This window comes from Tenrec ecaudatus, chromosome 18 (assembly GCF_050624435.1).
Source record: "Tenrec ecaudatus isolate mTenEca1 chromosome 18, mTenEca1.hap1, whole genome shotgun sequence".
Taxonomy (NCBI): domain Eukaryota; kingdom Metazoa; phylum Chordata; class Mammalia; order Afrosoricida; family Tenrecidae; genus Tenrec; species Tenrec ecaudatus.
This window is the reverse complement of record NC_134547.1, coordinates 9,293,514-9,314,665: the sequence shown is the minus strand read 5'-3', so window position 1 is coordinate 9,314,665 and position 21,152 is coordinate 9,293,514. Positions and strand designations below refer to the sequence as shown.

Below are 21,152 nucleotides of genomic sequence, written 5' to 3'. Positions count from 1 at the left end.
GAACTGCTGACATGGCAATTCACGGCCCAACTCATGACCCGCTCTGCCACCAAGGCTCCCTCTCCAACGGACTCAGTTCATTCGGTGTCACCATAGCTGATGCTGGTTAGAGATGGGGAAGGCAGTCTTTTCACTCCGTCCACAGTCTTGGGGGTTGTCTCATGGAAATTCACTGCCATCAAGTCAACTGGGCCTCCCAGAGCCCTGGAGGACAGCGGAGTAGCATGGGCCCTGGGGATTTCTGAGGCTGTCAATCATCACCAGGCGTTGCTAGCCTCATCTTTGCAAGCCTCATCTTTCTCCCTTGGAGCGGCTTGGTGGTTTCCACCCGCTGACCTGGCTACGCGGGCCAGCAGGGCTGCGCGTTTCAGTACAATCCTCATTCTATTGAGGAGGAACCTTGAGGCGCAGACAGGAATAGTGCTTTGATGGCCGACATCCCAAACTGAAATCCGGTCTGAGGGATCAGGAAGGGAACCGGCTCCCACCCACCTCCTGAGCCACCAGGCGCCTACTGGGTCCCACGGTGTTCCCTGGATGGCCAGCAGGGCGCATCAGAGAGCACAGCCAGGGACGCCTTCTCAACCCTGCAGGCTCCGAGCCCCCTCTGAGGCTGGCACAGCCAAAAAAGGCGGAGAAGTGATCCTCTCCCCAGGCAGCCGTGGGGATCAGCAACACATCAGAGACAGCAGGAAAAGCGGTGGACAAATGGAAATCCACGAAGACGACACAGACTCCAAGGCCCGGCAAGCCTGGGTGAGAATTCTGAATCCTCACTGCCCTGGAGGTGACTTCTCCGTGCCTTAAGATTTCTTTCTCATGGGGTCTTAAAGGCTGGAAGGTAAACAAGCGGCCGTCTAGCTGAGAAGCAACAAAGCCCACGTGGAAGAAGCACACCAGACTATGCGATCACGAGGTGCGGATGGGATCAGGTGTCAGGCATCAAAGACCCAAAACAAAACAAAGCAAAATAATCACATCGATATGAATGGGGGGACCGGACAGAGTGGAGACCTAAAGTCCATCAGTAGTCAATTGGACATCCCCTTAGAGAAGGGTCACAAGGAAGAGACGAGCCAGTCAGGGTGCAGTGTGGCACCAATGAAACACAAATTTCCTCTAGTTCTTTAACGCTTCTTCCCCCGCCCCTCAGCCCCTCTTCCCACTATCATGATCCTAATTTTACTTTACAAATCTGGCTAGACCAGAACATGTACACGGATACAGACATGAGCTGGAAACAGGGAATCCAGGACAGACGAACCCATCCGGACCTATCATGAGAGTAGAGATTCTAGGAGGGGAAGGGAAGGGGGGAGGTGGTTGTAAGGGGGGATGGATCACAATGATCCACGCCAGGGGGATGAAGGGAGACAGCGGTCAGTGTCAGACATAAAAAAAAATAATAATTTGATTCTGGGGGGAAAAAAAGAAAAAAAATAATTTATCAATGATCAAAGGTTCATGAGGGAGAGAGGGGGAAAAAATGAGGCGCTGATACCAAGGGCTCAAGTAGAAAAATCAACCCCGCAGGGGGGTGGGGGAGGGAAATCAACCCTGGTAGGGAGAACGGCACTGTAGGGGTTTTCTGAGAGGTCAAAAATCGCCTGGCAAACCGACTGCCCTCCTCAGTTTAACTCAGTCGTGGGTGGGTTTGCCTGCCACCTCCAATTAGCATGGGAGCGCTTCACCGTCCCACCACCAGGGCTCCTGGGGTTGGAAGGTCCGGCCAGGTGGATTTTGGCCCATGGTGACCCTACAGGACTGCTCAGAGCTGCCCCACTGGGCTTCCTGTGGGACCTCGGTGTCCCAGGCGAGCACTTCACCACTGCGTCACCAGGCTTGCTCACAGGATCCCTCTGCCAGTCCAGGTGATTCCAACAAGGTACCGAGTCCAACCGCCCCATCGTGTTTCCAAGGTGGCCATTCTGACCGACGCTGGCAGCCTCCTCTTTCAGCGGACTCCTCCGGGGACCCCCTGCTCAACCGAACGAGCCATCGCCCAGCCCTGCACCACCTTCACGGCCTTGCTCTGCGCAGGCCTTGCCCATTGTTGCAGCCACTGCGCCCGTCCCTGTCGTTGAGGGGTCTTCCCCCTTTTTAACTGACCCTCCGCTTCACCTGGCACGATGTCCTTCCCCAGGGCACTCAAGACCAAAGTCTCACCATCCTAACTTAGAAGGAGCCTCGCAGCTGTACGTCTTCGAAGGCAATTATACTTTTTGATATCCATCAACCCCGTCATTGCATGGCATCCATTCTCCTCCGGTCACCGGCATTCACTGTACAGCAGGCGACTGAATCTCTGGTGGCTTGGGTCAGGGGCACCTCGGCCCTCCCTTTCCTCTCAGTCAGGATTTCACTGGATCCAAGGCGCACCCCATCACCTTGGAAGTCTGTGAAAGTGCTTTGGACAGCAGTGATTTAGAACACACGGGTCTTCCTGGGACTCACAGGCCCTAGTGGCTTCGTCTCTCTGAGCCACCCTTTGCCCCCTGATCGGGGCTTCTCCAAGCACCCACTGTGATGGGACCCCTCAGCACCAGGCAAGGGCTTCAAACTGGGAGGACATCGGAGAATCCTTACTGAAGCCGAGGCTGAGCTCAAGTCCACCTGGGCAATGTTGGGGTTCTGTGTGGCACCCCTGGGAGAGGAGAGGAAAGGGCAGAGCAAGAGGCCCTGAGGGGCAGGGGACGTGCTGAGATGGGGGACCGAGAGATGGAGAAACATCTTCAGGGCTGAGGCTCTGAGACACTGTACCTGCGGGCCGGGCGTCGGGGGCCCGCGTGGGGGGCCCCGGGGTCTCCAGCGCAGGCGAGACGGAGAAGCGGGAGAAGCACAGGGGGGGGCCTGGCGGGGGGAGGAGGGGGAAATCCTCCGCCCACTCGAAACTGCCTCCTACGGGGAGGAGAGGGCGTGGTCAGGACCTGGGACCCTCAGGTGCTCGCCCACCACTCGGGGCAGGGGTCTCCCTCAGGCCCCGCCCCTAGACGCAGTCCGGCTCCTCCCTGGCCCCGCCCACAGAGGTAACCCGGCCCCTCACCAAAGCCGCTGTCTTTGCTGGGAAAGCCATCTCCGGGGGTGGTGGGGTGGGGAGGTGTCGGGGGCGCTGGGGGCGTTGACGGATCCGGGTCCCCCTCGGGGGGCCCCTGGACGCTCAACTCGTTGGTTGGCGTCTCCTGAGAGGATAGATTAAGGGATGTGAGAAGGGGTGACCCGTCAAACCCCACCCAGCACCACGCCCAGCACGTAACAAAACTCAGCGACATTTATTATTTTAAACCCGGCAAGATTTCTGGGGCTTCAGGCACCCCAACTTACAACCTCTGGCTAGGCCTTACTTTCGAAGCTCCACCCCCGACACCTGAGCCCCGCCCACAGGTGAGCAGCCCAAGGTAGGAATTCACTCTCCAATCCAGTATCTCCGTAAACCCCGCTGTGTTCAGGAGCTGCTTGAAATCTACTGCCCTCAAGAGAACCACCTTGCGAACTCCCACCCCAGAATGGGGTGCTCTTGTCCCCCGACTCCTAAGCGACCCTCAGAAGTGTCCTGCCCTAGCCTCTGGTTCAGTGGCCAAGGCCCTAAGTCTCCCTCAAGCCCCGCCTCCAGCCCCCAACTCACCAATCACATGCCCCATACTCCTCTAGCCACGCCCCAGCCCCATAGTATCGCCCCGCCCTCCCTTCCACTCTATTCCCACCACCCAATCAAACTCACTGCCATCCAGTCAATGCTAATTCAGAGCGATCCAAGAGGACAATTTAGAATTGCCCAGTGGTTTTCCGAGACGATAACTCCTTTTGATGTATTTATTGACAGTAACTCTTCATGGGAACAGAAAGCCTCATCTTTTTCCCACTGAACAGCTGGTGGTTTCAAACTAACTGCTGACTTTGAGGTTGGCAGCCCAGCCACAACCACTACACTACCTGGAGCCTTTATCCCCACCTACTCAACACATTTTTTTTTTGGCAATACCATTATTTATTATGAACTTTTTTTTCATTTTGAGGCATGAATTTTCACAGCACCTATAAACATGTCAGTGAGATATACTATTCTGAAATATACGTTTTTTCCCCAACACAATTTTTAATCCATCGCCCCGCCCTTCATGCATGCTGCACACTGATTAGCTGACACACTGTCTTATCTCTAAGGGGTCCTGGTGGTGTATCGGATTGAGCATATCCACCACAGTGGGTTTGGCTTGAGTAAGCCCCCCTTATGGCTTCGCTATGGCCTGAGGGCAAGACCAATCTTCATCCTTTAAAACATTTTTAAAATAAATTATTCTACTGGGGGCTCTGACAGCTCTTATAACAATCCATGCATCAATTGGATCAAACACATTTGTACATTGCTTGCCATCTTCGTTTTCAAAATATTTTCTTTCAATGAGCTCCTCTTTTCTCCCTCCCTCCCCCACCCTCCCACCTTCTTGTTCCCTTGGTAAATTATTATCTTCATATCTTACGCCATCAGCTGTCTGCCTTCATCCACGTGTCTGTTGCTCATCCCCTGGGGGGAGGGGTCCCCATCTTCATCCTTAATCCACCTAGAAACCTTTCCTAGAACCCTATTCCCCAGGCCTCCTGGTGGTTCAGTGAGTTAAGCAGGGGAAATGCTAACTGCACGGTTGGTGGTTCAAACTCCTTCACATCTCCACAGGAGAAAGAGGCGACGACTTCTCTGTGCCCATAATGATTTATAGCCTTGGAAACCCTATGGGGGAAGTTCAACTCTGTCCTAAGGGGAGGGGGTTACAGGTAGTGGTTACACATCGGGCTGCCAGCCTCAAGGGTTGCAATTCGAAACTACACAGACGCTCCACGGAGAAAAATGAGGCTTTTTACTCCGTAAACAGCTACAGTCTCAGAAACCCACAAGAGTAGTTCCACCCTGTCCTATAGGATGGACTCAGAGTCAGAACGAGCCCGGAGCAGTGGATGCACATTAGGTTTAAAGGCCAGTTCCACAAGGCCCCTCCTAAACCTCTCCAGGCTCCGCCCCCTCTAAACTACTTCCTAATCCTAGCCTGGCTCTCTCTCCAGATCGGCTCATAATCCTGAAGTCTCTTCCTCACCCTCCACCCACTACTCCTTGGCCCCGCCCTTCACACAAAATCTTGTACAGGTAGTATCCCCCACCCCGCAGGACTTTCAGAAGGCCACGCCCTCATCTTCCAAGACCCCGCCCCATCCTCCAGTCCCGCCCCCAGGCTCAAGACCACACCCCATTCCCTAGCTAGCCAGTTTCTCCCAGGCCCCGCCCACTACTCCCAGGACCGCCCCTTCCTTGCTGGGCTCCGCCCTCCTAGGCCACGCCTCTCTTCAGAGCCCCGCCCCTTTCTAGACCCCTGTCCTTTCCCAGGATCCTCCCCACGCCTTCTGCCGGCTCACCTGGTCGAAGAGGTAGACGGTCACGTCCCCGTGGAAGGAGACCATCTTGCGCTTCCTCTCCAGCTCGCTGTCCTCGGGCTCGTCGGCCCCGCGCGGCGACTTGAGCAGCCCCCGCAGCGGGCGGGCCGCGTCCGCGTCGGCGCTGCTCACCACGACGGGCACCGGGGCTGCCCGCGCCCTCCCGGGGCCCCGCGGCCCCGCCGCGTCCGCCGCCGCCTCGTCCTCCTCCTCCTCCTCCTCCTCGTCCTCGTCCTCCCCGTCCTCCTCCGCCGGCCCCGGCGCCCCCGCCCCGCCGGCCTCCCCGCCAGCTGCCCCGGCGTCCGCGACCTCCCACGGGGGCCGCCGCGGGCCGGGCCCCGGGAACGGCGTGAGCGTGAGCGGCGGCAGCGCCAGCGAGAGCCGGGACAGCTTGGCTGCGAGGGGAGAGACCCCGTGAGCCCCTGACCCAGGGGAAACGGAAGCAGGGCCTCCCCCTAGCTGTGCGTCCTCAGATAAGCCCTCGGGGAAACTGAGGCAGAGCCCGCTTCCTGCTGAGTGTCCAGGGTTGGCCTCATTTCCCCCCTTGTGAACTGAAGGGCTATCACCATGCAGGGTGAGGAGTTCTTCCTTCTCCTGTGGCTCCCTGTGCCCACACTATAAAAGCCCCAACTTCACCCCTCAGCAGGCCAAGCCCCCAGCCCAGCTGGCCTCTCCAGGCCATGCCCTCTTCTCATTTTATAGTGATCTCCATGAGCCACCAAGACCTCTTCTTCCTTGCTCTCCTCTTGAGCCTCTGCTTGTATTGCTCCTGTGCGTGTGGTCCAGCCTGGTTTAACCCCACTCCTACCAGCCCGCCCTCAGCCTTCTCCCAGGAAGTCAGGTGGGGCTGCCTGCTCCTCACCCCCTCGCACCCAGCGCCTCTTGTTCTGTGCGGCTTATTTCCATGTGCAACTCGAGTTCTCTGGAGATGTGAACAGACCGCCAGTCAGCCCACTCTGGGCTCCATTCCCAAGCTCCCAGAAACACTTGCTATTTGTAGGATTCAGACGCATTCCTCTGCTGTGTGACACTGAACAAGGTACTTGCCCTCTCTGGCCCTGGCCTGCCAAGTCCAGGCACCTGAACCATCTCCAGGCCCCAATTTCCTATCCTAAGACTCCTCGATCCCAGCCTGTTGGATCGGGGTGGGAGTGAGTGAGGGGGTAGGAATAAGGGGAGTAGGAAACCTGGCTTCGAATCCCAAGCTCGCTGTGTGTCCCTGAGCATGTGGCTCCACCTCTCTGAGCCTATTTCTGCATTAGCAAATGGACAAGGGTCACTTACTCCTCCACTAGTAAACTGAGTGTTGGGCCCTGTTGGGGTGGGGGGAGGGCAACTGTGCAGAGGAGAAGAGGGCTAGGTGGGGAGAGAGAGAGATGGGTGTGAGCCAGGTCACATGCCCCATCCTCATTCCTCTGCTTCCCTGAACATGCCAAGCCATGTCCCTCTCGGGGCCCTCAACCTGGCACAGCCTTCCTCTGAATGGCCTCCCACCTGGCTCCCTCACACCCTTCAAGGCTTACTTGTATGTCATTTCCTCAGGGAGGTCTCCTTTGACCACCCATCTCAGTGTCCTGTATAGAGGGAACTCTTAGGATGACAGCCTTTAGAAATCAGGAAGGTTTCCGTGGGAAAGGGACATTTGGGTGGGGTTTTGCAGGGTGAGTAGGAGTTCACTGTTGAGAGCTCATTAAACCAGTCTCCCCTGGCAACCCTGACCCCACCTAGATCCTCTAAGACAGTGGTTCTCAACCTTCTTAACGCCTTGACCCTTTAGTACAGTTCCTCATGGGGTGGTGAACCCCCAGGACCATAAAAATTTTTTGGTTGCTACTTCATAACTGTGATTTTGCTACTGTTATGAATAGGGCAACCCCCACAGTTTGAGAACCGCTGTTCTAAGCCATCTTAGGCACTCTTCCTGTGGCATTGAAATGTTACCTAGGGAGGAAGATGGGGCTTTCTACTCCTATAAAGAGTTACAGTCCTGTAAACCCACAGGAGCAGTTCTACCCTGTCTTGTAGGGTCACTGTGAATCAGAGTTGACTCAATGGCAGTGAAGTTTGGGACTTTCTTAGGGGTCTTTTCTGCATGGCTGGTCACAGCATCCGTGACAGAAGGTAGTAGTAGTTTGCTATCACCACAGGCTATGAGGGAAGAAAGTTCTGGGCCCAGCCTGTTCCCTGACCCTTACCTGCTGAGGGTCGGGACACACAGTAGGGGTCATGCAGACAGAAGCTGTCATTACACTCAGCCCCCTCACCCCCCACTGCTTCCTGCTCATAAGAATCACTGTCTTGTTAGCATTCTCATGGAACCACAGCTAAACGGGGACCTGCTCTCTTAATGTCACTTTGGACCATGCCAGGCAAGATCGGAACACCCCTTGGATCCTAGCCTTTGCCAGCTGAGGGCTTGGCCCCCGGGGGAGTCGGTGGGATGGAGGGATGGAGGCCTTAGCTTGTTGCAAAGTTCCCCCAAGGCCACCTGGTGGCCCTGCCGCTCACCGCGGGGGGGGGGGGGGGGAGGGGGAGGGGGACACACGCCAAAGAGGCAGTTATGCCAATCTGTTGGAAAACGAATGCCGCAGCCCCTGAGTCGATTCTGGCCCAGGGTGCCCCCAAGTGCTCTAGAGCAGAACCACCCCCATGAGGTTTACAAACCTGGCGTCTATCTTTGTGGAAACAGATTGCCTGACCTGTAAGCACTGCCCGGTGGCTCTGGACCAGCAGCCTTGGGGTTAATCAGGCCCGTCTGGCTGCAGAGGGCCATCATCCCTCTAGCTGAAGCATGTGTCCCCCCACGTGTCCCCAGCCCACTCCATTCACACACAGCTCATTTCCACCTGAGCCCCTGCGATCGTTCTGAAAACGGGTCTGAGCAAATGTCGGTGAAAAGCTGGGGTTTGCTGGACTCAGTGCCCAGTTTTGCCATGGGGCTTACCCATGTGACCGGCACAACCATCGGAGGACCGAAAGCTGACCGTTCTGGGCATGTGGGGAAACTGAGGCAGCGAAACTTAACACGGATGTGCCCAGGATTACAGGGGGAGGGAGGGACAGAGACAGGATGGGAACCCAAGTGGGGCCACGGGGGGGGGGGTACCCTAGAACTGCAGTGGGCCCAGCCTTTCTTCCGCTCCCCTCACCCCTCCCACAGCTGCGGCTCCTTACCTTTGATCTGCTCGCTGCTCCCCTGGGGAGGTCCCAAGTCCAAGAAGAGCCGGGGCATCTCGGGACCCTTCCTCTCCGGCTTGGGGGGCTCCCCGTCTCCGCTGGGTGCCGTGTCTCCTCCGGCCCTGCAGTCTGGGGCCGCGGGGCCTCCCTCGGGGGCCGCCTCCGGCCACGCTCTCAAGACCACTGGCTCCTGCCTCTTCAACTGGCCCTCCGGCGGCGGGGGCAGGGGTGGCGGCGGTGGCTGTGGCCTCGAGTTGTCTGCCCACGCGGCCTTTGCGTCCACGCCGCTTCCGGGGCCGCCGACGGGGGCCGTCCTCATGCCCCCCGGGACTCGGCCCCCACTCCCGGGGTCCAGCCTCCCAGCCCCGGGGGCTCTCGGCGCCCCCCCAGTCTCGGGGGCTCTCCTCGGGGTCTCGGGGTCTGGCGCCCCGCTCCTGAGGGCTGGGCCAGGGGGCCCAGGGGCCGTCTCCAGGCCGTTCTGGGGTGAGGCTGCTGCCGAGGCGAGCTCGGGGGCTCTCCCCAGCGGGGTCTCTGGGGCTGCCTCCCCACTCTCGGCCTTCTTCTCCCAGGGCCCGGGGGCTCGCCAAGGTCCAGTCTCTGCCGGCCTCTCCGCCTTCCTGGGGAGGCTCGGGCCGCCATTCTCTGCTACCTTCTCCTCCTTCTTTGGGGGTGTCAGGCCCCCATTCGCCAGCACTTTCTCCGTGGCCTCTGGGGACCTCGGCTCCCCATTCTCCAGCGCCTTCTCCTCCCTCCTTGGTGGAGTCAGTTCCCCATTCGCCAGCACTTTCTCTTCTCTCTCGGGGTCTACCGGCCCCCCATTCTCTGCCACCATCTCCTCGATGCACGTGGCCCTCTGTTCCCCGTTCTCCAACACTGTCACCCCGTTCATGGGGAGGCTCAGGTCTTCGCTCGGGTTCGGGGCTTTCGGACCGCTGCCTGGGACTGCCGGGCCTGCAGCCGCCGTCCCTCGATTCGCGGGGCCTCTCCCCATCTTCCTGAGGCCCGGCTCCCGGGGGGCCACCCCCTTGTCCCCCAGGAGGTTCCTCGTCACATCCTCCCTCAGGGACAGCAGTAGTTGCTCCGTGCTCACTTGAACCACGAAGGTCGGTTTCTCCCGGGCCCCCAGGAGTGCGGGGGGACCCGGGTCTGGGGGTGGCCGGGGCGCTCCTGGGTCGGGGGGCTCGGGGGGAGCCCGCGGCCGAGGGACCCCTTCCTCCTCGGCTGCCCCCCCGCCTGGGAAGGCTCCCTCGGGGGAAAAAGGGGTCTCGGTTTCGTAGCCGCTGTCCGCCGGCCTGGGGCCCGGGGAAGACAGGCCCGAGCCTGGACTGGCCACGGCCGACGGGGGGTCGGGGGACGCGGCCGGGTCCAGGGGGGGCCGGGGGGGAGGCGGCGGCGGTGGGGGGGGAGCGGGTGGCGGCCCCCGCCCGGGGTACTGGGGTGCCGCTGCTCCCATGAGGGGGTCCAGAAACTCGGGGGGGGCCGAGGCAGGGGGGGCCAGGGGCAGGTCGGCGAGGGAGCCCCGCTCTGCTCGCAAGGAGGAGTCGTCCTCTGGGGGGTGGGGACAGCCAAGGGCAGGGTGGCCCCCCCAGCCGGCCACAGCATCGCCTCGCTCCAGCGGCAGGCAGGAGCAGGCCCCCTCTCGGCTGCACAGGGGGCAGGGGAGGGGACCCCGGCGGCTGGGCCCCCCCCCAAGGCTGCTGCTGTCCCCTCCTGGGGAGCTGCCCTCCTCTTCCTCCTCCTCCTCGGCCCACGGGGTGCCCCCCCGCTCCCCCAGCACCTCGGCAGGGTCCCCGGCCAGGGTCTCCCCAGCACCCCGGCCCTCGGGGTCCCAGCCACTTAGAAGGAAGCCGCCAGCGGCTGAGGCCTGGGCCGGGAAGGACCGGGGTGCCGGGAAGAGGGGCGAGGCCCAGGTCTCGGACACCAGCTGGGGTACCTCGGAGGGGACCTGGGGAGGCTGGGGGGCGGGCACTCCTGGGTCCAGGGGGTCCCAGTCGTTGGGGAAGAGGGGCTCGGGCGGGGAGCCATGCTCCTCCAAGCGAATGTAGTACTCGCTGCCCACAGAGGGGCTCCGCGCACTGATGACGGGCAGCACGCTGGGCGTGGACAGGGCCTCGTAGAAGGGGTTCGAGGGATTGGCATGGGGCGCCGGTGGCGCAGATGCCGGCTGCCAGGGGGGCGTGCCCCCACCCCGGCCAGCCCCCCGCCGCACCTTCTCCCACAGGCACTCCAGGTTGAGGCCCCGGCTGCTCTCCGTCACCGTCAGCACGTCGTCGGGGTCAGCCCCGGGGAAGCCATCCAGGAGAGGGAAGGGGGAGGACAGGGTCCCTGGACGCGGGGCAGTGTGCGTCGGGGGCCAGGGCCAGGGGAAGGGACCATCTCGGGGTGGGGGTGGGGGTGGAGGAGGCCGCGGGGGCCGCTCGGAGAGCAGGTAGGTGAGCTGGAGCTGGAGGTCAGAAGCCGAGGGGCGCTGGGCAGGTGGCCGCCAACAGGACTGAAGGATGTCGTACCTGGGGGAAGGGCGGGTATGAGTTCAGCAGGGACTTAAGGGGAGGACTGAAGCCTAGACAGAGGGGGGCGAGGAGAACCAGAGCGAGTGGGGACAGGGGTGGCGGTCAGCCGTGATGGGTAAGGCGGTGCTCTCCCCACCCCCCATCCCGGATTCAGACCATGATTTCTGACCGAAGGAGGAAATCACCTTTCAGGGTTAGCAAAACTAGAGGTCGGAGGCCAGCACGGTCCCTCCCGGCCTGTTTCCCTCTGAATCCCAAGATGCCATGAGGGCTTTCAGGGAAGGAGTGAGAGTCTCGGGGCCAGGGCAGGGGATAGGCCCTGCAGGGCACCAATCCTGGGCACCCCTTACCAGTAGTCGGCATAGGGCAGCTTGAGCCGCGGCCGTGCCAGCTTGACGTGCTGCTGGCGGACCACGAAGGCCAAGACCTCGTCATCAGACAGGTGTCGGTAGGGCTGCGCCCCAAACTCAAACAGTTCCCACAGGGTCACTCCCAGGGACCTGCGGAGAAGATGGGGTGGGGAAGGGTCAGAGCCCTGGCCGGGCCGGCCTTGGCCCTGCCCGCCACCCACCTGCCGGGTGGCCAGGGTCCCCTCACCAGATGTTGCTCTCGCGGCTCTGATCCACCACCATGAAGGTCCCCTGCAGCTCTCCGAGGAGCTCGGGTGCTGCCCAGCGCAGTGGGATCCACAGGCGCTCCGGGGTCAGGTAGTAATCCTCCTGGAGGGCGGGGCGCAGTCAGGCGGCTGGGGCCCCTGCAGCCCCCCGCCCCGATCGCGGGCAGCTCCCACCTTGTAGTTGCTGTGGGCAAGCCCGTAGTCTCCGATGCGCACGGTGAGGTCGGAGGTCAGCAGGCAGTTGCGAAGGGCCAGGTCGCTGGGGGCAGTCAGGGTGGAGGGGGGTGGTAGGGGGGATGGGGTGATAAGAACAGGGCAGGGGCGCAGCCCTGCCAACCTGCCAGCTCCAAACACCTGCCCATGTCTCCTGTCCTCCTCCTCTAAGAACCCCTGAGAGTGCCATGGGTCCCACCCTCGAAGTCCACGGTTCAAACCCACCAACCACTCCGTGGGAGAAAGACGAGGCTGGCTGCTCCGGTAAAGATTTGGTCTTAGAAACTCTATGGAGCAGTTCTATTCTGCCTGTAGGGTCGCTGTGCATCTGCGTGCACACTGCAGCCAATGGCGAGTGGGTGTGGTTTTTACCTCCTGCTCCTCCCCTCACTACCTGACCCCTCCCTCTGCATTTGACTCCTCCCCCTCCCCTACCACCACCCTTCTGTCTCCTGGATCCTCCTTTGCATTTCTGGCCCCGCCCACATTCCCTTAGCCCCTCCTTCATTATCTCTTAGCTCCTCCCCTCCCATGACCTCACCCTCCTTTTCTTGCCTAACTCCTCCCCTCTGTTCCCTCCCCGCCACCCTTGATGCCTCCCCTTCCGAGCTCCGCCTCTTATACAGCCGGTCCCCACCTCCTCAGCTCTCTCATCACGGCCACGCCTCCATTCCTGACTCCTCCCCCTTCTCCCGGCCCCGCCCTCAGGCCCACCTGTGCACGTAGTTGTGGGAGTGGAGGTGTGCCAGCCCGCGGGCGATCTCCAGACCCATCCTCTGCAGCGTCCGCAGGTCTCGAGGGGGCAGCTCAGGCGACATGCCCTCGGGGGGCCGCTGGGCCCGCAGGTACCGCTTCAGGTCCCCCTGGTGGGGAGGCGGGGAGGCTCAGCACCTCAAGCCACTTCCAAGCCCCCACCCCTTCAGCTAGCTGGAGACCGCGGTGGGTGACCAGCAGCCCCTCTGAGCCTCAGTTTCCCCCGTTGGTTAGAGAACCCACAGCTCCAGCTAGGGCAGGGAACCCCATCTAGCGATAAGTGCTAGCGGGCTCCCCCAAACGGATGGAGAACCGGATTTTTCCAGGAACTTCCATAAGTCCCCTTGCATGTACACAGGTCATGCTCAGTCAGTGCTGGTGGATGTCACATATCTGTCCCCAGGAGTAAGAGGAGGAGGGTGTGACTTCCTCCTAAAATCCTGGGACCCTGGCTCAGTCGGGGGCCCCTCTCACTCCACCCATCCCCGACAGGTCCAACCCCTACCCCCCAACCCCCAGCCTCTCACCAGCTGACAGAACTCCATGATCAGCAGAAAGGGCAGGGTCTCCACGCACAGGCCCAGGCACTGGAGGATGTTTGGATGTTGTAGGCTTCTGAGGGGGACAAAGGGGCTGGGTCTCAAGGAAAAGGCCCCTTTGTACCCCATCTCGCCCAGCAAAGCCACGCTGCTGCTGCAGCCTCTGTAGGTCTGGGGGTTCCTGCCTCAGTCTCCACCCTTCACTCTGCTCCCCAAGTGCCCCTCTACCTCCTTCCTGTCCCCACAGTCCCCCGTCAGACCTGGCCTACTGATGTAGCCCGAGGTCTCTCCTCAGTCTCTTTCCAGCCTCCCAGCGTCCTGCCTTCTCCTTCAGTCCATCCAGACTTGCACTTGCCTGTCGGTGGCCTTTCATGGCTCCCAGCCCTGTGGCTACCCCTTCCCGTCCTGCTAGCCCTGTCACTCCTTAAGTCCTTCCCCAAACACAACAGGCTCACACTGAGATGCTGGCCTGCTCAGCCCACCCCCACCCCCTTCTCTCTGTGTGGCAGGTGGGAGACACCTTCCTTTCCACAGAGTCACTGCTGACCCTTAGGCTTGCGTTTCAGCCTCATCTCCCTGGGGGACTGCCACCGCCCCGTAGGGCTGGGGTGGGTGCCCCAATCTTCTGCTCATGCTGCGGTGGGGTGCAGGGTACAGAGGTGCTTGAATCCAGCCTCCCCTTTGCCAGGAATGTGAGCCCAGAGCACACACCGGAAAAACCTCACTGTCCCCTGCCTCAGTTTCCCTAATCTGTCACATGGAACAGGGATCGTAAATTCCCTCCTCTGGGTGTGGGAAGGGGTTTGATGAGACCAGAAAAGTCTCTGGGAGGTCCCCTTATTGGGCCTCTTTTCTACTCTCTGGGAAGCTCCCCTAAGTCTAAGATTTGGGGACACTTCTCCCACAGCTGGACCCCCAGAACCTGCACCAGTAAGTATGCAAGGGAGTCCCTGGGGAGTGCTAACAGTACGCACACAACTCTGAATCACACAGGAAGCCTGAGCCCACCCATGGGTGCCACAGAAGAAAGCTCTGGTGGTCTGCCTCAGGAAGCACCATTGTCTTGCGCCCACTGAGTGGAGTCCGACTCCTGGCCGCCCCATTGTGGTGGCATAGTGGGGTCCCACGTTGGGTTGAGACCCACAAGGTCAGCGGTTTGAAACTACCCGCTGCTCCCTGGGAGAATGACGAGGCTTTCTGCCTCCATCCAAGACTGAGTCTCGGAAACCCAACGGGGCGGGAGTTGGAGTCGACTTGCTGGCAGTGAGTTGTTTTTTAAATGATGAAACCATTCCCTACTCAGCCCAGCCCTGGCCCAGATGCACAGGAAATGGGATTCCACAAACACTCCCCATGCCCTCTGCCGCCAGCTGGGGTCCAACCCCAGCTCTGCTGCTGACTTTCTGGGCTGCCCACACCCCCTGCTGTGAGTCCTTTCCAACCCAAATCAATCCCATGGCACAAAGAACTGCCTCCCAGACGGTTTCCAACACCAAACACTGCCATTGAGTCGATTCTGACTCTTCGTGGCCCTGCACGGCAGGGTAAACCTGCCCCTGTGGGTTCTAAGATTGTAACTTAAAAAAAATTTTTTTAATCACTTTATTGGGCTAGTACAACGCTCATCACAATCCGTATATCCACCCACTGTGTCAAGCACATTTGTACATTTGTTGCCATCATCATTCTCAAAATATTCGCTTTCTACTTGAGCCCTTGGTATCAGCTCCTCATCCCCCCCCCCCAATCTGATTGTAACTCTTTACAAAAGTAGGAAGCCTGGTCTTTCTCCTGTGGAGTAGCTGGTGGTCTTGAACTTTGGACCCTGTGGTTAGCAGCCCAAGGCATAACTTCTACACCACCAGGGCACCAAGGCTGTGAATGTTCACAGGACCAGCTCACCATGTGCTTTCTACCGAGGAGTGGCTAACGGGTTGGAACCAGAGACCTTTTGGTTAGTAGCTTAGAGCTCAACCACTGCACCACTAGGGGACCTTATTGAGTCCTTTTGCTGAGGAGAATAAGCCCCTCCCATGTGGGACTGGTAAGGAACCCGGAGAAAGCTGCTTCCAGGGGAAGAAAGCGAAGGCTGTCTATTTCTGTAAGGGGTGGTTATTGTTCGGTACTATCAGCCCTGCCCAACAGAACGAAGCCCTGTGTGGGCCTGCACCGCTTCCACAATGTGCCCAGGCCTGAGCCCACTGTTGCAGGCACGGTGTCCATCTATCTCATTGAGGGCCTTCCTCTGTTTCGCTGCCCACCCCCCCACTTTCCCACGATGATGCCCTTCTCCAGGGCCTGGTCTTTCCTGACAACACATCCAAAGTATGGAAGACGGAGGTACAGTTAAACCCACCGGGTGGTTCCACTCTGTGCCGTAGGGTCACTATGAGCCGGAATCACGGCAGGGGCAGTGAGATGCCTGGTTGGCAGAGCAGCCACCTGGCACGTGCTGGGGCCATAGGGTGACCGGTGCTTCCAACGCAGGCCTCGGAATAGAAGGAAGCTCCTGCTCACGGGCACGCCTACTGGTCCCAGCCCCAGCCAGTCACTTCCGCTAGCAGACCCTCCCCACAGCCTTTCTAGGCAGGAGGCGGCTCCAGGAGGCTCAGAGAGGTGCAGCGCCTTGCTTAGGTGACACAGCAGTGCCAAGATTGGGGGCGGGGGGTGGGGGTGGCGGTCTAGAACCAAGAGAACTTTCTACAGAGGAGATGTTCTGAGTGGCTGCGGGACACCTGGAAGGTACGTGCGGTGAAGGAAGGAGATCTTCCCTTTGATTTATCGGATTGCACTCCCCTTGGGTCTCTGTGGTGGGCGTGGCTCACATCACTGGTCCCCCAAACATGGGGATGCCCAGGTGCAGCTTCACAGAGGTCCCTGAGCAGGGTGTCTGGGCCGGCTTGTCTGACCTAAAGAAGCTGGGGGTGGGTGAGCGGGGCAGAGGGAATAGCCACCAGGGCACAGGCCTTGAGGCAGGGCATGATGGAAGGACGGGAGCCACAGCAGCAGGAGGGAGAGCCCGTGTTTTTCCGTGGCAGCACCCTGCATTCCATAACCAGAGAGCGAGACTTTGTCCTGTTGGACAATGGGGAGCCTGAGAGACACGGCATGCCAAGGCCCAATGTCTGTGACTCCCAAGGTCCCCGCTATTGTGAGAAAAGGCCTCTGTGTGTATAAACATGCCAGGGAGCTCACGACCTCACAAGCCATTAAAAAAACAAACAAAAATAAGCCAGCAAATGTTTCTCACATCGCTTAGTGGTATTCAGAATGGAGGGGAGGTAGAAGAGGGGTGGGGATGGGGGTCCTGCCCTCCCAGACCAGCAGGGGAGGGGAGGACAAAGCTTTTCAGTGGTCAGCTGGCTCTGTGATTTCCCCTATGCCCACAAGCAGGGCTTTTAAGAGAGGGGACACCACCAGCACTTAACCCAGAGCAATCAGTTCAACTAACCAGAGGGTTGGCGGTCCACCCAACGGTGCCTTGGAAGGAAGGCCCAATGGCCTCCCCTCTGATAACTCAGGCATGGAGAACCCCACAGAGCACCCCCCAAACCGTGGGGTCACCAGGAATCTGGAGAGGTGGGACAGCAACTGTTTACATTGGTTTCAGTCAATCTCAGCCTCTGGGCTGCCCCTACTTTACAGGGCAGGTTCTGTGACCTCATTTTTTCCAGAGGAAGATACCGAGGTTCTGAGTGGCGGTGAGGGCAGGCCACCAGCTCAGTCTCCAAGCTCACTCTGCCACCATGCTGCCTCTCTTACCTGAGGACAGACCCAAGGTTGACACCTGACCGCGCACTCCCAAAAACAATCACCAGGGGGCGCAGGGCAGCCTGGAGTCCCCGGTACCTACCTGTAAGGCTGGGCCTCCGAGATGAACTTGCGCTGCTCCAAGGGCCCCGCGCTGGCTCGGAGCTCCTTCACCACCACCTGGGCTGGGGTGTAGTCGGAGAAAATCTCTCCCAGGATCACCTGGCCCAGGGGGACCCGGAAGTCACGCCGCGCCCTCTTATCAGTCTCAGCCCCGCGGGGATCAGCTCTGCCCGCACCGCTCACTTCCCAGCGGCCCCAACCTCTCCTGTCACCCGCCCTTCTTACTCCACCACCCATGGGACGGGGTGCGGTGGGTGAGACTCACGGGCCCAGAGTCCGATGACGAAAGGATGGATGGATGGATGATGGAAGGACAAACGGACGCGCGGAGAACCAGGTGGCCAGGAGCAGTGACCGATGGAGTGAGGAGGGAAGCGCTGATAGACAGATGTAGGGGGGGGGCGGGCGGGTGAGGGAGGGGCCGAGGTGCACGGGATGGGTGGGCAGGGGGAGGAGCGGAAGGACCGATGAGAAGTGACAGACAGCGAGGGCGATGGACACAAAACAGGAGCACAGGCCCGGATTGCAGGGGCACCCCGTGCCCCTTGCGCCCCGCTCACCTTCCCAAACCAGCCGTTTCCGATCTCCTGTAGGTAGCTGAGGTGCTGGCGGCTGAGGCCCAGGGGGGTGGTCATGTCTGAAAAGGGAGCAAGAAGGGGAGGCCGCTGAGTCTCTGGTCCCTCCCCAGTGTCAACTGCCCCCTCCCCCGCAGGATGGTGGACACTAGTAGCTTTCCATTGGTTGCCCCCAATAGTCCACAACGCAATCGAAGGCTTCCCATTGGCCGCCCCCAGACATTCTGAAGCCAGATTTCCACCTCCCTCATTGGCTGCCCATAAGATCCTAGCATCTAATTGGCGTGCCAAGCGCCGTGGTGTGATTCCGGAGTCCCATTGGCTGCTGGCAAAACTGAGATCCAGGCTGACCTCACCACCAGTTGCACCTCCCCTTGAGCGTCCCCAAGTCTGGCTTTGCAGTAAGCAATGCACCCTTAGGCGCTTGGCCTCTAGGAAAGGCTGGTTATTTGGGTCTACCCAAGGGCGCCTCAGAAGAAAGGCCTGGCGGTCTAGTAACATGCGCAAGTCTGCTCTGTGGCAACGGTTTGGTACCCTCCCCAAGATGTTCTCTGGCTTTCTAGGGCCCTGGCCGCCCCGCGCTGGGGCTGTACCTGAATGTGAAGGCTGTGGGGCGGGCATGGGCAGGGAGACCTCGGCCAGCGGGAGGATGTAGACGTCAGGCAGAGACTGGGAAGAGGAGGTCTCCTCCGCAGGCGGCGTGTACTCCCCGGAGCAGTCCTCCCCCTCCGGGTTCTCAAATTCCTGGGGCCGGGCCGGGGCGAAGGGTGGGAGAGGACAGGGCTGAGAGAGCCGCCATCCCCATCGTCTTTCCCGGTAAGTCTCTCGTCACCGTCTTCCCAGTCCCGGGCCAATTTCCATCCAAGACACACGGTGCCTCCCTAACTTGAAGCTCCGAGGATGTTTCCAGGTCCAGGACTTCTCTCCCACCCCCCTTGCCCCGCTCCACACCTGCCACCCGGGTTGCGGGGGGGGGGAGGAGTAGGCTGGGGTCTTCCTCCCCACCTTGCATCCACCACCCCCATCCATACACCTCACCTTGAAGCCGACATCGCCCCGTTTACAGCACAGACAGGTGAGGAGGAGGAAGATGAAGGCCAACAGGCCAGAGCAGGAAATGAGGACCACGGCGTATGGGGGTGCCAGAGGGGCCCGGCTCAGCCCGGCAAATCCATCTGTGGGCACAGGGCTAGACTGGGGTCGCGGCTCCAAACTCGCTCCCCGGCTCCAGCTCCCTGCCCTGCCCACCTAGCCAGTATTTAACTACAACTCCCATAATGCTCTGCCACTAGGGGCCTCTTGGCAGAGGAGCCGGATGGCCCCGCGGCATCATGGGAGCTGTAGTTTGGGGTCCTTCCCAGGTGCTTGGGTTGGGGGTGGGGTCTCCCCCTTCTCTGCCCCAGCTTGGACTCCCTCGCCCTTTCAATTTAGGCACAGATACATTCTGGTGAAGACTGGAGAAAGGGGCCTGGAGATGCCAGAATTTGTGCTTCCACGGATAGCCTCATCATTCCTGATTTGGGGAACCCGATGAGCCTCCAACTGTAGGCTGGGAGATCCTTGACCTTTGGTGGTACCCCCTCCCCAAGCTGAGGAGGTGGGGGCATGCCCCTTTAGGGGATTCCTAGACCACCCTTGCAGTTCCAGCCAACCCCTGCGACCGGAACTCCGCAAACCCTGGGTTGCCCCCAAATCCAGAACCAGCCTCTTGTGCCGGGTCCCCCTTAAACAGAGTGCTCTCCCCTCTGCCCCAACCTTGCCTGCACGTCCCCGGTTCCTGCACACACACACACACACACACACGCGTGTGTGCACACACGTTGCCTAAGCGCACCCCCTCCCCGCCGCCCCCCAACCTCCCTCCCACAGGCCCTGCTGACAGCGGCCCGTCCCCGCAGCTCCCCAGGCCTCGCGCGTCTGCGGGAGGACGCACAAACAGGGATGGAGCCGAGCCCCGCACACAACCCGCGCGCTGGGGATGCGGACCGACAGACAGACTGATGGCCCGACAGACTCACCAGGGTGGACTGGGGACGCCAGGCAGCCGGAGGCAGAGACGGCCGCGAGGAGGATGAAGGCGCCGGGGGCAGGCATCTTGGCGAGGATGGAAGGGAGGTGGAGGAGGTAGCGGCTGGGGAGGAGGGGGGGGCGGGCCCTCAGCCCCCAGCCATGGGGACCCGCGCGACCCTGGCCTCCCCCAGGCCCAGGAGAGGGGCAGGAGACGCAGGACAGGGGGAGGGAGGGGTTGCTTACTGCTTCAGGTACCCCCCTCCCCCTCTCTGCAGGGACAGACAGATGAAGGGACTGAGAGGCGGACAGAGGAGAGGAGCTTGGGAACCGGGGTTGCTGGGGTGGGGGGGAGAGGGTAAGATGGGGTGGGGGGCAGAGAACGAGAGCCCCGCCCCCGAGGGCAGCCGGGATTGGGGAAGAAGAGAGCCTGTCAGAGGGAGGGGTGGGAGGAGGGAGGATGGAGCGTCGTCATGGAAACTGGATCCCGGGTAGCATTGGCTGCCAGGAGGGAGGGGAAAGGGGAGGAGGAGAGACAGGGACCGGCAGACCCGGAGGGAGGGGGGCCACGGGGCCTACAGTCTGGCCCGGACACGGGACACGGCAGTGACAGGCCACCGGCTTGAACACGTGTGCCACACGCTAAGATGCAGCTGACACGCTCGCACACACAGCTGACACACGTCGCAGGGACCCTCATAGTCTTCACATACAAAGGTGGACAGCCACAGGCAGAAGAGGACACGTAACACGTCACACACAAAGACGCGAGACGCAGAGACGCCCGCATTGGGGATACACTGGGAGGCCGGCCCTGAGCACAGATGGACCGGGCCACGCAGGAACTCCACACAGCGCAGAGCCCTCCCTGCACACGCCACAGGCAAAGTTAAATACCCATGTCCCCAGCATGCACGCCACCTCTGTGGCACGCCAAGGCACACGGGCACACACAGGCGTTCCAAGTGGGCAACAAAGAACTCCCACATAGCATCACAGGCAGACAGACGTGTCACACACGTGCACACACAAGCACACAACACATGTGACTACCCATCATGCAGATACATACAGCCTGTACTGAGTCACAGAATCACACACGCACACGGAGACACTTCACACACAGCACACACACCACACAGCTTCACTCGTAGCCAGACACAGAACCACAAGTCACACACTGTCACAGACACACGTCACACACATGGGTACACACACACACACACCCCACAGATACAGCTTCATTTGTATGGAAACACGGAGAACCACACATAAAGCACAGGTGGATACGCGGGGTGCACACAGGCATACACAGATACACGTTGAACCACACATCCCACGTGTGGCTGCACAGACACAACACCCATCACACAGCTCCATACTGCTTCACTTGCACTGAGACACAGAACCGCACACCATACACCGCAGCACGCACACAACTCACACGTCACGAAAATGCGCACTGCTT

General features: G+C 60.3%; 1 protein-coding gene across 1 annotated transcript; it reads right to left on the bottom strand.

Moving 5' to 3' along the window:
- Positions 1-2,536: 2,536 nt before the first annotated feature.
- LMTK3 (lemur tyrosine kinase 3) lies at positions 2,537-20,014 on the bottom strand. Its single transcript, XM_075537913.1, is given in 18 exon segments — positions 2,537-2,898; positions 3,044-3,179; positions 5,404-5,816; positions 8,596-11,105; positions 11,459-11,608; positions 11,706-11,827; positions 11,899-11,983; positions 12,652-12,800; positions 13,218-13,305; positions 17,083-17,318; positions 17,320-17,350; positions 17,352-17,543; positions 17,545-17,582; positions 17,584-17,631; positions 17,633-17,739; positions 18,271-18,421; positions 18,716-18,852; positions 19,696-20,014. Coding segments are annotated over 18 exon segments (5,031 nt in total). The 5' UTR covers positions 19,772-20,014.
- Positions 20,015-21,152: the final 1,138 nt, after the last annotated feature.